At 43.3% G+C, this 16,900-nt stretch overlaps 1 protein-coding gene across 1 annotated transcript; it reads right to left on the reverse strand.

The window, feature by feature from the left end:
• Positions 1-2,005: 2,005 nt before the first annotated feature.
• Positions 2,006-15,357, reverse strand: LRRC47 (leucine rich repeat containing 47). The gene is made up of 7 exons (XM_075189986.1): positions 14,763-15,357; positions 12,909-13,358; positions 11,477-11,593; positions 9,499-9,614; positions 5,920-6,022; positions 3,992-4,081; positions 2,006-2,451 (listed from the first exon to the last, which is right to left on the reverse strand). The coding sequence occupies exons 1-7, from the start codon at positions 15,321-15,323 to the stop codon at positions 2,218-2,220; spliced, it is 1,671 nt and encodes a 556-aa protein (XP_075046087.1). The 5' UTR covers positions 15,324-15,357; the 3' UTR covers positions 2,006-2,217.
• Between the last annotated feature and the right edge of the window lie 1,543 nt (positions 15,358-16,900).

The following is a 16,900-nucleotide window of genomic DNA, read 5'->3' on the forward strand; positions in this document are numbered from 1 at the left end:
AATATTAATGTTCAGGGAAGATCTGGCAGACACTGCCCTTACTGTATTTGCCTACAAAAGTTGTACTTTTTCTCATTTTTTGCTACATAAGGCACATAAAATTAAATATATATTTTAATATGCCAACACAAGAAAACTGAAGCAGACTGAAGTACCCGGCCTGTGATTGAACGCACGTGCAATACTAATTTCCCCCTACATGATGGAATTATTTAAAAGCATTAATGGAAAAATGCCAGAAACTTGGTAAAATAGAAGTTTTAAAGACATCCTGAGTGTGGTAAAAACCTGTTTTATCACTTACCTGGCCACGTGCAGAGCACATTGTGTATATTGCAGGCATATCAGTTACTTGTTATTGTCCAATACCAGAAGCTGGGAGCAGTGTATATAAACCTGTGTTCTGTAGACTGCTCTTACTAAAACATGTGACCTTTCCCAACATGCCTTGCAACCAGTGCGACTGGCTGAATGCGCTGCAGGTTCTGCACTCTCGCCCCTGCTTGGCACCTACATAGGGAGAGCTAAGGAAGCTGTCTGCAGCTATCATCCAAAAAATGCGCCCCTCACCAATACGGTCCTGAGCCCACCATCCACAACTCCATACTTTTAGTTTCACATGTTCGTTAATTATTTTAATTTCTATTTTAAGTGGTGAATCTAAAACCTCATCCTTTGGAGAACAATTCAGGACTTATCTAAAATATAAAGCTACAAACAGCCCCTAGACAATGCAGCATAAATCTCTCTCCCAGTGATCACATACAGCTCATGAACTTTATGTATTCTAGACAAAACATTCTCTGCTGCCAAACCCACAGTTATCTTGTAATCTGTGCTCTCCACAGCTCAGCCCGTCCTCTGTACGGCTCAGGATCTGCCAGTATTGCACAATCCGATGCCAGTAACTAACAGCTGAACGTCCAGTCCGTTGTGACACCAGGAAATCTGCAGAGACCAGCGTTACGCTTCAGGTCACACTGCAGCTTGTAACACAGGGTATAGTATAGTAATGGTAACTGCCTTCCTGCTTGTTCCGCTAAAGTGCACACACAGTGGAGGCGGCCATTTTGTGTGGCTGACCAACACTCGCGAGAATGCAGCCTTATCCATTCACTACAGACCCTCGGTACCACAGACATGAGGGGACTCATTCAAGACACGCTGGTTCCTAGTGAATCGATAGGCTGAATACTGGCTCAGTACACCCACCGTGTGTAGACTATGGCTGACAAGTTACCCTAGATGTTCACCCACACACAAAAATTACAGCGGTGACATTTTGGCTCAGTTGACAAAATGGCTGCTTCCACCATGTACGGGCAACGCAGCTTACGCTGGTCGAGTCATCCACACGTAACGTTACTGTGGTGATTTTAAAACAGGGGTAGGCAACCTGTGGCTCTCCAGGTGTTGTGAAACTACAAATCCCAGCATGCCTTGCCACCAATCTGCTGGTTATATACTGGCAAAGCATGCTGGGATTTGTAGTTTCACAACACCTGGAGAGCCGCAGGTTGCCTACCCCTGTTTTAAAACATCAGACGTGGATTTGTCTAGAGGACGTAAAAACGGGTAATAAAATGTGCAGTTACTCCACTCCTGTTCTACAGTGGCAGACGCCATCTTTGTCTTGACACAACTAGCAGGAACCTAACTTTTGCATTTGTCTTTTGAAGACAACAGCATTGTAGACCATAAAAGACAGCAAGAAATAGATGCGGAAAAAGTCATATTGTAATAATTTAAAAACTAAACACCTATTGAATAGAAATTTATATTATATATATTTTATTGTGTTGAATCACAATAGGACTATTCCCGGTGAGAGATGTTCCTTAATTTACCACAAAACTTACTACAATAAGCAAAAGTTTTGTGTAACCTACGACTGTATTACAGCGCGAGGACTTATGATGGAATGTTCTCGACAACCGGCCGTTCCAGGCCATATAGTTGGTATTTAAATTAATTTAGGTAAATGAGGGATGAACAGAAACGTTGACACTTCTCAAATCGCCAATTTATTATGGCCAAAAAACCTGCATAATGAGTACAAATATGTTAACATCCATAGCACATATGTACACTAGCAAAAAAGCGGCAGAAAACGTTAATAAAAATAAATTAAACATGTTCCATGAAGGATTTGTTAGTGTGACTCGTCATTTGTGAGCGCCAACAGTCTGTGTACGGAAAATAAGAGAAGTTTTCGTGCTAGCGCATAACTACGAAAGACGAACTTAGGTTCAGGTCAGTTTTTGAAGGGTATAAAACTTTGAGGCTCCCGCCGACCTCGGCCACCCGGACTTGTTCCAACACCAGCTGGCCGCTGCCCTCGGTATCTGGATTCTGATTGGCTGCTGGCTGCTGAGGTGCGTCGTCTTCTTCAGGCTCTGCGATTTCTTCCTCTTTGTTCTCCAGGGTGAACTTATTTAGCTCAGCCATTTTCTGTGGAAAGAGGAGACACGTGTGATTGAAAAACAGCAAGTTGGAGAGTTCAGTCAGTCAGGTTGTGTTCACGTTACAGTGGATGACTAAATCAGCATCGTCGTAAAAAACATGGAGAGGGAGTGGACATGGAGTTAGATAAACCCAAATGATCATTTCCCCACCTCATAATATATCTACTACTGTCCCGGTCACCCCGTTTGCTTACATTTTCTAAACTGACAGGCTAATGGGGCTTATAAACCACGGGCCCGATTCATTTAGGATCTTAACTTGAGAAGCTTCTTATTTCAGTCTCCTGGACAAAACCATGTTACAATGCAAGGGGTGCAAATTAGTATTATGTTCTGCACATAAGTTAAATACTGACTGTTTTTTCATGTAGCACACAAATATCAACTTTAAATGTCAGTGTACAAATAAGCTATCAAGTATTTGTGTGTTACATGAAAAAACAGTCAATATTTAACTTATGTGCAGAACATAATACTAATTTGCACCCCTTGCATTGTAACATGGTTTTGTCCAGGAGACTGAAATAAGAAGTTTCTCAAGTTAAGATCCTAAATGAATCAGACCCTAGTTATTATTCACTGTAACGCAGCCGTCATCCTTCCCCAGCTACGTCTGTACAATAACAGAGCCCCTCTCACCTGAGAGTTACTGATCCACAAGGTTTTCCACATATATCAGGAGAGATGAAATTACACACTCTTTCCATAGAAAGACACCGCATCTATAAATAGGATCCGTGTCCTAAACGTAACGCGCTGTGAAATGGAAACAGCTCTGTGCAAGTGACAGGGCCTGAAAGTGAAACCTTCTCTCATCATCATCACCACCATTTATTTATTTATTCTCTGACGTCATTATTAAGCGGATCACTTTCAATGTGTCCTAGTTTGGATGGAGAGCCGGGGGTGACATGATCCTGGATCACAGTATGATAAATAACATACTCATCTCAGCCAGGGATATATAGGTCACAGACATTGTCCAATACAGGTGATATCACTAGGAATCTGCACAACTAACACATACGGGGAGATTTAATAAACATTCTAGTGAGGAACAGTGGAGGAGTTGCCCATAGCAACCATTCAAACCATCATTTATCTAGTACATTCCAAATAATGATAGCTAGAATCTGATTGGTTGCTATGGGTAACACCTCAGCTTCTGCTTTTTTGGATGGGTTGATAAATCTACCTCTTAAGTGTCCCGTTCAGTATCCACTTTAATCTCTGGATAGCCTATACTAGACAGACATGAAGTAAACACAATTATAATGTTAACATTTAAAGTCCGTAAGCTGGGGCTGCCGTGCGGTCAGAAAATACTTTGGAGTCTAAGAGATGAAACAATGAATGGATTTGGCCATTGCACAGATATTCGAGGGATCCACCTGCAGCAAGATAGGTAAATCCTGTCCGTATTAGGAAAACGACAAATGTCGGAGGTCTGAGACCGACGCTGATCAAGAGAAACTCACAAAACAACCAGAATGGAGAGTATCTGAAGTACTGACACCAGCACTTACCGCAATCAGAGCGTCCATGACATCTTTGCAGACCTGCAAGCTGCTGGAGCTTGTCACTTCAACCAATAGATCCCGGGTGGATTTACGGATCTGAGAAAACATAGAACACATGTGACAATTACAGGCTGACTCGGTGCCCACTGATTGGATCTTTGTCAGATTTGGCTATATATGTACCTGTGGCCAAAACCCCAAGAGATCTGAGCGTGCTGAGCCAGATCCCACAGGGCACCATTAGTGCAAACACTCAGATACAGTCATCATCCAAATTTATATACTGTCCAACCTGATCAATATCCGATAGATCCAGATTAGTTGTAGCTGGGATCTGGCTCTCTGGGCCCGTACAAGCTGCAATTCACAGTTGATGGTCAGAAACAGCCGACTCAGCCGTTAAACTAACAGCTTGTAGGGGGAACGGTTAGCGGAATATTTCGAGGAACCAGAACAAAGAGCAGGATATATAGTCTAATAGTAACTAAAACAGCCGACAAACAGAGCAAAGCATCCTCATTGCCTTTATAGCTTATCAGCAACAAGTACAATATTATTAAATGTACCCTACATGGCCAAAAGTACATGGACACCCCTTCTAGTTAGTGTGTTTGGCCGTTTCAGCCACACACATTGCTAACAAGTACATGAAGCATACAGCCAGGGTATCTCCATAGCCAAACATTAGCAGTAGAATAGAGCTCAGTGTAGCAATCATAGGATGTCACCTTTTCATAATGTCCTACCAGAGCTGCCCCGGTGAACTGCGTCATCATTATGAAGAGGAAACGTCAAGGAGCCACAACAGCTCAGCCGTGAAGTGGTAGACTACACGAGCTCACAGAACGAGACCCCTGAGGGCTGAAACGCGTAAATATTGTCTGTCCTCACTATTGAGTTTTACTGCAAGCACATCAGCGTAAGAACTGGTCGTCGGGAGAGCCAAGGATTGGGTTTTCATGGCCGAGCGGTCGCACACATGCGCAATGCCAAACGTTGAACAGAGTGGTGTAAATCGCACCATCATTGGTCTCTGGAGCAGTGGAAACGCGTTCTCTGGAGTGGACAAACAACGAAACGTGCTTCACCATCTGACAAAGGAATATGGATTTGCTGGATGCCAGGAGAATGCCTCCTGAACAACTGTAAAGTTTGGTGGGGGAGCTATAAGGATCCGAGGTTGTTTATCCTGGTTTGGCCTGAGACCCTTAGTTCCAATGATGGGAAATCTGAATGCTACAGCATTCTAGAGAATGGGGTGCTTCCAACTTTGTGGCAACAGTTTGGGAGAACAAGAGAGGTCCGTCAAAAAAAATGGTTTCCTTAGATTGGTGTGGAAGAACTTGACTGTCCTGCACAGAGCCCTGACTTCGACCCTATCAACAGCATTCATCATAATCATCACCATTTATTTATATAGCGCCACTGATTCCGCAGCGCTGTACAGAGAACTCACTCACATCAGTCCCTGCCCCATTGGAGCTTACAGTCTACATTCCCCAACATACACACAGAGATTTTTTAATCAAACAAGTAGTAGCAGGGAGGATCTTTTACATTGGACAGTTCTCACAATAAAATAAAAAATTAAAACAAAATTTGGATTTTAACCCATGTGGATATTTTTCCATTAAGATGAATTAGGTGAATAATTTTTTTTTTTTTTTTTAAAAGAAAAGCGGGGCTCAATACTGGAGTACCCATATACCAAAACAACTTGTGTCACTTAAATCATCTTAGTGTTTTGACTGCACTGACTCAAACACTAAATAAGGGGAACTCAGTGGCTGAGAGCACGACGAGAGATCGTCATAACCGAGAAGCAACACCAATTCCTCAAGGGAAGGAGGCAGCTGTAGAATAAAAACCATACATACAATATAGAATTTACAAAAGGTCTAAAGCTTATATTATAGCCAAAACAATAAACATACCTTGGTCTTGTCACTGTTTGTGATTGGTGGGAAGGATATAACGGTATTCTCCACATCTACTAAGAATGGATAATTCTCGTTGCCATCCAATAAATGAAGGTATCTATAGAACAGAGTTATAAAAGAATATCATCAATATAAAGGATCACAAAAGGAGACCAATGGTAAGTGACATATTAAATTACTGCCGTTGGTGCTAAAAACACAATGTGTATTATTACCACAGGACATAGTGACAAACTGTCTCCATAAAACGGGTATGCTGCTGCCAACATAGAAGTTTAAGCCTGTGGTTTTGGAGGACTGTCCTTCACGGAAATATGGGAGTGTGTAGTAAGCAACTACCAAGCAAAAGAAAAGAACAGTTTTGACATTCTAACAGTGGCAAAATGCATGTCAGCTTTCATCATCATTTATTCATATAGCGCCACCAATGCCGCAGCGCTGTACAGAGAATATTTGCCATTCACATCAGTCCCTGCCCCACTGAAGCTTACATTGTAAATTCTCTAACATACACAGAAAAACACAGACTAGGGTGAATTTAATAGCAGCCAATTAACCTACCAGTATGTTTTAGAGTGTGGGAGGAAACCGGAGCACCCGGAGGAAACCCACACAAACACGGGGAGAACATACAAACTCCTCACAGATAAGGTCATGGTCGGGAATATAACTCACAATCCCAGTGCTATGGGAACTTTTACACCTTTAACATACCCATTTTAAGTGCACTTGTCGCCACACAGTAGAGGAAGCCATTTTGTGGACTGAACCAATATTCCCAAGAATACTGCCCATCAACTTACCGGGAACCAGGGTGCCGGAGACCGTTTGAATGAACAAATGAGGTGTGTTTGGTGAAGTACCTTGAAAAGGGGGAAGGGGGCTTTCCTGGGCTGGGGAACCCCTGGCTTTACTAGTTAGGGAGACAGACTAATTAAAATATAATTCTACCTGGAGCTGTGCTGTTTCCGCGTATTCCCTGAGCAGAAACCATACATTGTGTTCCTTGGTTTCTTCTGTAATCTCTTATGGGTAACTTACACCACTGTAATGTGCTTTTAATGCTTTGCTTACCAAGAACTGGCGTGTCACACCTGAATCGCTGTTACTGTTCTGTACCCCCCACGGCTGTGAATGGATCCCTCCCTCATGAAGCCTCTCGCTCACACTCCGTCTGAGGAATCACAGTGACAATATGTGCAGCCAGCAGCTGTTCTCCGTTATATGATCTGCTGTCTTTGTGTAACGTTATATATAATGTGTGACACACAGGTGTGAGGACACGCCCTGGCACGCAATAACTATTACATTGTCCCTGTGTGCTGGGTAAGCCCTGATGAAAGGTGGCTCTCAGTGATGTTCTGTGTTAGGGACGTAGTCCCTGGTAACAGCGACGGATAAGGTTATATCAAAACACTCGGTGATTATGTAACAGACCGCGGGAAACATCTGCGCTATTTACAACCCAGCCCAGCCATCTTTTGTCTCTCAGGTGCCCTCACAAGAGCATGTCGGTCAATTACTGCACTTCCCCGACAGAAAATAGTTCTCTCAAGTGGCTCCTGCCCCGTAGAGCACACACGGATGACGTGAGGTGTTGTGGACCTGCGTGACCAATCTGCTTCCACTACAGGTTACCTCAAGAAAGTATCATGGCAGGCTGCGCCATTATTTCCATGATTAAATCTTTCGCTGTCCAATCCTGCGCACTGACCACAGCAGCCAGCTCTGTGGGTGCTCTGAGAGGGACAACTGCGGATTGGGAGCTCTTCAGCCAGTAACCATTTTCCCGGCGCGAAGGCCTGGAGAAATTAGAAAATGCACGAGCGTACGTGAATAGTCGTCACTGCAGCCACGGCTATCCCAGTCACTGCAGGCCGCGCGCTTTAACAGCGCTAATGGCGCATACACGGACAAACAACTTTCTGGTGCGGTGGGAGCCAGAAACTCCTGATCTGCAGTAACTACTCGCTGGAAAAAGGGGAGGGAGAGGGAATATGTTATTTACCTGGAGTTGTTTTTATATAGTGATTATAACCCATTAAACAAAAAGGGGAATTTGTAGAAAAAGCCAGAGGCAGACATTATGGGTGGGCTTATAGCTATACAGTCTCACTATAGGCATTGTCTACATTTGGTGCCTTTGGAAAAAATGCATTCGCGTGTACACATACATACATATACACACACCACCAGCTGTGAGTTTCTCTTTATATAGAAGAGTTACCGAACATTCACAAATATTTATAGAGAAAGTTTCAGGAACTTGCCAAAACTGAAGATATTAGTGACTCATCTCTGATGTTCATACAGATGTTTCCTCTACACAACAGGATTCCTGTTCTACCTACAGGATGTCCTACGCTAAGTGCTAAAAACCTTAAGTAACATGGAAGACCAAGCAAAACAACAGCTTGCATTCTACTAGGTAACAGTGCTTAATACGGTGTTGAATGTATTGATAGTCTGATGTTTCACAGGTCTGTTTTTCCAGATTTGTAAACAATATTTGTAACAAGATCCAATAGGAATTAAACAAAGAAAAATAACGTTTCTACATAACTGAGGGTGACTGGGAGTCTTGCCTTGGGCGGCAGATCAGCTCTGCTCGCTAGCGGCTATCGTATACCTGTGAAAACCAATACCACAATACACTTGCATGGATAACCCTAGACTGCTGTGCGAGAAGCAATTCAAAGGAACAAAAGAAATTAACAAAGCAAAACACTTCTGTTACAGGCTTTTGCTCTCTGTATATAGATCACACACCATCACCCACTTTAGTAAGGTAAATAGATATAAGTAACATACAAACCATATAAATCACACAACACATCTGAAGAACACAACATACATCGTGTTTCTATTGTTATCTCTCGGCTACACTTTCCAAGGTACAAATGAGAAAAATAAAAAAGATTTTAATATAGGGCATAATTAAGTCATTCACAATGGGTTTTTGCAATTTGTATCTAATTCGTATTCAGTTTCCACTGAATGCTCATCCTCTTTAGGTTTTATTTTTATAAATCTACAACCAACAGGTGGCGCTGTTCATGAAGAGGTTTAGTCGGTGACTAAAAGTTCTCCCGTGAGCAACATTGCAATCATTGGCGATATGAGAGAAAACGCTAAATCTAATTAATATAATTTAATCCATACAGTGAAAGTTTTAATCGCAAAGTTAAACTTGTATTTCATTTGATATAAAACTATTTTTGATACACGTGTTGGTAACTGTTGTTCTTTAACAGATGACCGCATGCAAACTTTTCTTTAAAATCCCTCCTTGAGCTACCTAGTAAAGACTATAGTGGTCCCTTCGCTAGGACTTCTGCAGTTACTAACCTCCCAGCCCTCCACCCGTTGCCCCCTTTGGTCTACTCTTTGGACCTGTCTAATTTCCAAGGAATAAATAAATTGCACAAAAACCGAATTTTGTAGCAATGAAGGATAACTATGGCTCTACAGATACTGACAACCTATAGGACCCAGGATGCATTGCACCAAAACACTGTCCCAGGCAGCCAATCAGAGAGAAGCTCTGACCCCCGCTCACAGGCAGCTACTCACTTGTGAAGTCCAGACACGTTCTGACGCTTTTTCTGCTTCCTTTGCTCCTCCGCCTCAAATTGCAGCTGTCGCACCAGCTCCTTCGCATTTATTTCTTTGCGATTCAATGGTATAATCTGTAAACCAGAACACAAAACTTTAAATGGAGGATCGACGTGTACATAAGAGCGACAACCAGCAGAACACATTTAAATGGAGTCATACCTGGCTATAAAACACCTGTATGACTAATGGCTACACAAATACAAAGGGAAAAACAAGATAATAAAGCGTCACAGTCCCTTTAAACCAGACTACGTGCTCACGACGACGAGAGGTAAGCCAGGGAAACGACTACAGTGTTGTGACTGTACTTGTTACATATTGACCAGCAGCCCTGAGGATTAGGATCACACAATGCAGGATTAGCCTGAAATCATTAAGCATTGCGCAAACTAGTAATTTCAGGTTCTGCATGACCAGCGAGCTTAAGATCCATGCAGAGAGCAGAACCACATTCAAACACTGTGTCCTGCACGTGCCCAACATGGTTAGATCAATAGAGGACCTAGCCCATCACATCTCAGAATATATATCAGAGGGAGAGAGATGCAAGAACAATAGTTCCAAACCCTTCATTTGTATTTCCTGTATATGGACATTATATGAGAACCACTAATACTTACTGACATAAGTTAAACAGATCAGATAATCAGCATTCTGGAGATCAATGGAGATCTATTTATAACCAATTGCAAGTTCAGTCTTCTCCCCAGCCGGGTGGGATTAAGAAGCAGCCGGGTGGGGACAGTGTAATACTTCACAATCACATTTAGACTGTAGTGCTCACATAGTGCCTGTTATAATAGGAGCAATGTCTTAGAATCTTAGGAATTAGTAGTGTTCTAATCTTCTTCTACTATTTTCTACACCAGGCACATTTTCCAAATACAAAACTAACTATAGTGGGGACTCCACAACACACGCTCCAAATGTGAGTAGAAAGAGCGATGTATTGTTGGGCTCTATCAAGGCTGAATGATTGACAGGTCAGAGTAAGCTCATCTCACTAGCTGAACACAGGAGGAGGATCTGTAACTGCATCTCCTGCAAGATTCTGCCTCTGCACCAGGCACCGGGTCCTACTATATAATTCCTATACGCGTTAGATTCTGCGCTGACAAAGATCAAACCACATTAAATGCACAAGTCACGTCTTAAAGCAATTTTATTCATCTGGCCTATTCTCCTAAGATTCCTGGTTTACACCACTATAGCTGTATATTAAACGTGTGAACTCTGTAACAATATCCTGCATGTGACAAAGCAGCCTGGGAAGCGTTTAATTGGTTTGGTGTTACAGGTATCAAACAGCAGCTGAAAAGCAGAACATACATAAGCCTGCTTCTTACCACGGACAAGGCACAGAGTCACAATTTCTATTCCATTTCTAAATTCAATTATTTTTCTAATTTCTAATATTAAAATAGCAAACACATAAATTGGGGTTGTCCACCTTTCTTAACAGCCATCGATATAAGATTTCTTATGAGCTGCTTTGATCATCCTGTAGGGCCGTGAACGGCCACTCCACTTTTTGCGATATTTTTTTTTTATGATCTTCCTGCACAAGTCTAAGAGCCTCGAATTATTATTCTGTGCGATTACTATTTACTCTGATTGTCGACTTAGTTCCTTCCACATGCAGGAGTCAGACGAACTTAAGTGTTCTCTGTTTCTTTCAATATTCTACTGTCCTCATTGGCTACAAGTGGTTTTTACCTCCTGGTGGAAAACATTGGTACTGCACCATATCAAAGACAAGATTGAAAAAAACAGAAAGGAAGTAGTGTTGCAAAAAAAAAATAATCAAAAAATATTTGGTTAACAAAAAATAAAGTGAGTCTTTGCACAATAGTATAGGCTTTAATACAGGCCTAGACTATCAAGCTATTGTGGAGCTGACAATACAACAAACCATACATGAATGTAAGCTCACCTTGCAGTCTTTGGGGGGCCTGGCGTCATATAACAGGGGTCCTTTCACCAGCTGCAGGTCATGTGTAGCAATAGTCGCTAATGTCCTTTTATCACAGAGATCATCATGGAGTTTGGTCTAAAATGATGTTATATTGTATTAATTCACATATAAAACAAGGTAATAATAAGAAAGTGTCTCTTTTCACTGTACAATCAGAAGAGAATACGTCCTTGGTGTAAATGTTATATAACTGTTTTAATTAAAGTAATTACACAATGGAGGCAGAGCGCCTTCTCAGCTAAACCAATAGTCCTAAGACTGCAGCCTATCGGCACACTCAGAAAAACCCAGAGAGACATCACTGAGCCACATTCATGAGGCTCCGGTTCCTTGTCAATCAACATGCTGCGTTCTCGGATGCTTATTGGTTCAGATGACAAAACAGCGCCCTCTGCTGTGTGGACGTCACAGGTGCACAACATCACTGCAAGTCATGGATGGGCTATGTGCAGTAAAACAGATTAGCTTTTATCAGTCCTTGTCTCTGCAGTTATTATGAAGGCATTTTACTCTATTCTTTGAAAAACTATTGTTTAATCAGACAAAGAAAGGGAGGGAAAAACAACATTTACACGTATCTTAATTGTGAGATTTCAGACAAGAGAATTTTCAGAAATTCCCATTCTGAAGATGTGACATATTAAGGTGCTGCCATCCAGTGGACATTGTGCTGCATAACATTTGATGGTAAAAGCAGGAAACGTGTATTCAGGGACTGATGTGAGCGAGTTCTCTGTACAGCGCTGCGGAATTAGTGGCGCTATATAAATAGCTGCTGCTGCCGATTATAGCATCCCAGGAGCAGCATTATAACATGCTGTGTAATTACGGTGGCAAGCGTTGCATAGGGCTTCAGTACAGGGGGCAGCTTGACAGCAACACGTCATAGACCTGTAACTTTTTTTATTTACCAGCTGGGAATCTGATTAATGATGATATTTAGGGTAATTACATGCTGAGAACTGCAAAGCATGATCCCGTCTTAAAGACCAAACATTTTTTAAGGGTGTTACATTTGGGGAAATTTGCCAAAGCCTGAACGATTATGCTCCACCTATACCTGAAGTAACTTCAGTATTTAACTAACCTGTTCCAGTATTAAATCTGTCCCTGTGTCCACAGCTGTCACCTTTAAAATCCAGGTTCAGCCGCTGTTACATTCAATGGCTACCTCCACTGTGCGTAAGCAAAAAGAGCCCTTTAAATGATTTATTTTAAAAACTATATGCATTTGTAGGGCTCTCTCAAGTCCTTTGAAGTCTATGGATAATATTTCTGTTTAGGTTGACTGAATAAGCAATATGACAAAAAAAAAAACAATGTTAAAGAGTGATAAAGTTTAAAGAAAATGAAACTATTTACAGGGTTAGAGTCTTATTCTAGGAATCACCTGTGCAGTGAGGAACCGTTTCAGGGCATTACCGGGCCTCAGGTTCATCCCTCTGACCACACAGCACACAATGTACGGCCGTACGTCTTTAATGCTCGCCGTCACATTGACCGTGAGCGCAGCCGGGTTCTCCGATATGTGCAGGATTCTCAGCATCATCTTATTGACGTCCTCCACGTCTCCATCGCTGTCCTTCCTCTGCTTCTTTTTCTTCTTCTTATCCTTAACGTCCTCTCTGACCGCGGTCTCAGTCTTCGTTTTCCCTTTCCCGGCCCCCCGGCCCCCATCCCTCAGATACTCCAGGATGGATTTAGTCTGACAGCCGTTAACCATCTTCTCCAGTCGTTTATCTTTCAGTTTGTTGCCTTTGAAGTTGATTTCCTTCAGCTTGGTGCACTCGGCAAGCTCGTAGGGGATCTCGGTGAGCTGGTTATTGGAGAGGTCCAAGCTCTGGTACAAGGAGGAAGAAAGGTTAATTGTTTTCTGGGTTATATCAGAGGTTTATTGCGGCCTCAGTTACATTTTAAAGGTCCAGCTTTTTATTGACAATTTCAAACCTGCTAACATATTGAAATGAAAAAACTGCAGACCACCCCCCTTTCACTAGGGGGAATCTTCAGCCTTCAAAGAGGGAATGGCTGTCAAAGTATTGTTCGAAATCTTTGCAAGAAAACATGACTATGAATAAAAATATTTCTATATTACTGAATCAACAATTCATTGAATAGTTCCTTTATATGATCAAAATATCTCAATACATTCTTATAAGGGTATATGGAAATAAAAATATTTTCTTAAGTAACATTATTTCCGATCTAGGTTGGATTCTATATAACAAATTATCTTAAACAAAAATTACATCTTTATTACAGAACTGTGATTTTAGCTTGATGTGGTCCAGAGTGTAATAAACACCAGCCTTCAGCAATTAGGTGGTAGAACAGAAATTATACAGGATTTTTGTTTAGGAAAATATAACGGTTACCGTAGCTGCTACCATCAATATTTAGGTAAAAACATTTGGCAGGAATACACACTGGTCCTGTAAAGGATGTCTATGGAGTTACCACTGTGCTATAATGATTGTTATAATAAAAATAAATAAGGTGGCAATGTCGACACGAGACATTTTTACTAGTTTAGAGAACTGAATCGTTATCGTAACGCTTAAGCATCCTCAGCTGTCATCTCCAGGCTTAGGCTTGTAGTTTTACCATCAGGTGGAGAGCTACAGGGGTACTTGTTCCTTATATGGGCACCAGTGGCTCCGCCCATCTGTCATTCCAGGGAGAATTTGGTTACCTTGAGTGCAGGTAGACAGAGATAAGGGGAAGAGGGGTGTCCAAGGGATCAGAGAGAGGGCTTACAGTGGGAGAAAGAGCCAGGACCAAGTGAAACAGAGATGATGAGAACACAGCGATAACCAAAATGACAGGTGGGCAGCATCAAGTGGAGCCCATATAACAAGCAACACCAAAGGTTACCCAAACACCTCTGATAAACTAATTGAGACAGGGTGTGCAAGTATGGGCCATTAGTGTGTCACCACTGATATCGGCCAAACCAAAATACTCTTGGGCCTTATATAGAGATAGATATATGGGTTTCATGTAAAAGGGACAATCCCCTCATTTCCACAGATGAAAATATTATATATTTTGAGATTAAAACAAAACAGATACTTATATAAATGGTAATAATGGCTCATATGTTTACTTTGCAATATTTGATGTATAATACTTGGCTGGACTGGGCTACAGTTGGATATTATGTCAGGTGCCCCCCAATGTGCAGTCAGGGGCCCCACTGGATAACAAGGTTTTATTGAACAAAGAGGAGCCGACAACTCGGTACCTTGAGCCCCGACAGGAGCCCGATGCCGCCCTCCAGCTCCCGGATGAGGTTGTCGGCGGCGGAGATGGAGGCCAGCAGGGGGAGCTGGGGGCCCAGGAGCCCGGCGGGGAAGGCGGTGACCGTGTTCCGGGACAGGTTGAGCCCGGCCAGCTTGGTGCAGCGCTGCAGCCCCGGGGGCAGCTCCCGCAGCCGGTTCCAGCTGACGTTGAGGGTGCAGAGCTCGGGCAGCTGACACAGCTCGGCCGGCAGCTCCTCCAGCTCGTTGCCGGACACGTCCAGCACCCGCAGGCCCCGCAGCTGGCCCAGGCTCGGGGGGAGGCTCCGCAGCCGGTTCCTGCACAGGATGAGGCTCTGCAGGTGGCCGAGGACCCCCAGCCCGGCCGGCACCTCCCGCAGCTCCGAGCAGCCGCTCACCTCCAGGTGGTTGAGGAGGGTGAGGGAGAGGAGCGCGGCCGGGAGCTGCCCCTCGCACAGCCGGAGCCGCTCGTCCACTGCCTGCAGCACCAGTTCCCGCCGCTTCTCCCGCTCCGCCCGCTCTATCTCCGGCCACTGCGCCGCCATCTTGGACCGCAGCACGTGTGGGTGCCCGGAACCGCAGCGCAGCCAATCAGAGGCCGGGACGTTGTCATCTGGTACGCTCACAGCCAATCACAACCGAGATACCGCCAGAGGGCGCTGCGGGGCTCTCCAGCTGTTGTTAAATGCCAAAGCTGGCAAGGCATGCTGGGACTTGTAGTTGCTCATCAGGATGTCCACACCCACTGGTGACTTATCAGTAGGGATTTCCTTATGTTACAGTTTATGATGTCACTATTATATTCTGTATAGTCTGCTTCAAGGGGTGCAAATCCATTGTGTGTTTTACATGCAGAGGAATTACTGGCTGCTTTGATATATAGATACTGGGCAGCTTAATTACCACTCTGAAACCAGCACATGCCTAGAACCAGGGGCTGGGAGCATCTGTCACCCCGGGCTGGTACCATAGTGGGCTACCTTGGGCTGGGTCACTGGTCTACCTGCATGTTTTTTCTTTAAAATGTCCCTAGATGTTGCCTATAGCAACCAATCAGACTCCAGCTTTCAACTTGTAGAATGTACTAAATAAATGACAGCTAGAATCTGATTGGTCGCTATAGGCAAGACCTGCACTTTTTAAAACCCGCAGTTTAGTAAATCTAGCCTTAAATCTGGATGCAATGAATCTTATCATAGAGGGCTGAGTGATGCAGGACATGCCATGGCCTAGCCAGGATAGCTGCCACAACACTTATGTCATTAAAATCAGAAGTCTATAGTAGAACATAGGCATGCGACTGAGGGTGAAGATGTGAAGGGGGCTGTCCTGTCTGCGCCTGTCTCCATCCTTGTCTCTCCTACTCGCTTATCCTCAAACACCTGTCCGAGGATGGCTCATTGTTTTTAGCCTTTACTATGGAAATACGTCAAGATTAAAACCTTACTACATTTTTCATTTATGCTTTATTTTTACTTTGTAAAACAACTGTTATCTTATATTTAAATTAATTTTAGTTTATATCTCTCCATGTTGCACCCTCAAAAATGTTGCTCCCTCTCCCCCCCCAAAAAAGCCTTCCGCCATAGACTGCAGCCTAGTCAGCCTATTGGATAATCTGGCCGTGCCTGAGAATAAGCCTGTGGCCAAATAGTGGAGAGCACACATTAATCTTTGCATTCCAGACACTGCAGTGGAACATGATGTTATTGCCTCCAAATCATCTCTGACCTGCTCATACAGCTGCAGGAGGTTTGCTTTGTTTAGCATAAACATTTTAACGACCTCCTGATGTGAGAGGGGGTCCGAAGTCAAGCTAGCATATATAGATATATGCCTTACTTGCCAACTCTCCTGGAATGTCCGGGAGACTCCCGCATATTGCGAGAGACTCCCGGGTGAGTGTGGCAATCTCCCGAATTCTGCCCACTTCACTAGGAAGTGCCCCACTTTCTAGTAAAGTGGGCAGAATTAGGTCCCAAACGCATCACGGCGGGGCCAAAATGGCGCAATTGTCACCCTGCCCCCCTCACGCCCACCTCCAATGGCAGGCTCCCGGAAGAGAGCTGAAGAAAGTTGGTAAGTATGATATATGCACCGATCCATTTTTAAAGATTTCATG

This window comes from Mixophyes fleayi, chromosome 11, assembly GCF_038048845.1.
Source record: "Mixophyes fleayi isolate aMixFle1 chromosome 11, aMixFle1.hap1, whole genome shotgun sequence".
Lineage (NCBI taxonomy): Eukaryota > Metazoa > Chordata > Amphibia > Anura > Limnodynastidae > Mixophyes > Mixophyes fleayi.

Coding starts and splice junctions, on each gene's coding strand:
- LRRC47 (XM_075189986.1), bottom strand. CDS start 15,323: ATGGCGGCGCAGTGGCCGGAGATAGAGCGGGCGGAGCGGGAGAAGCGG. Junction 13,359..14,762: donor GGCTCCTGTCGGGGCTCAAG/GTACCGAGTTGT, acceptor TCCTTGTACCAG/AGCTTGGACCTCTCCAATAA. Junction 2,452..3,991: donor TCATGGACGCTCTGATTGCG/GTAAGTGCTGGT, acceptor CTCTTTCCACAG/AAAATGGCTGAGCTAAATAA.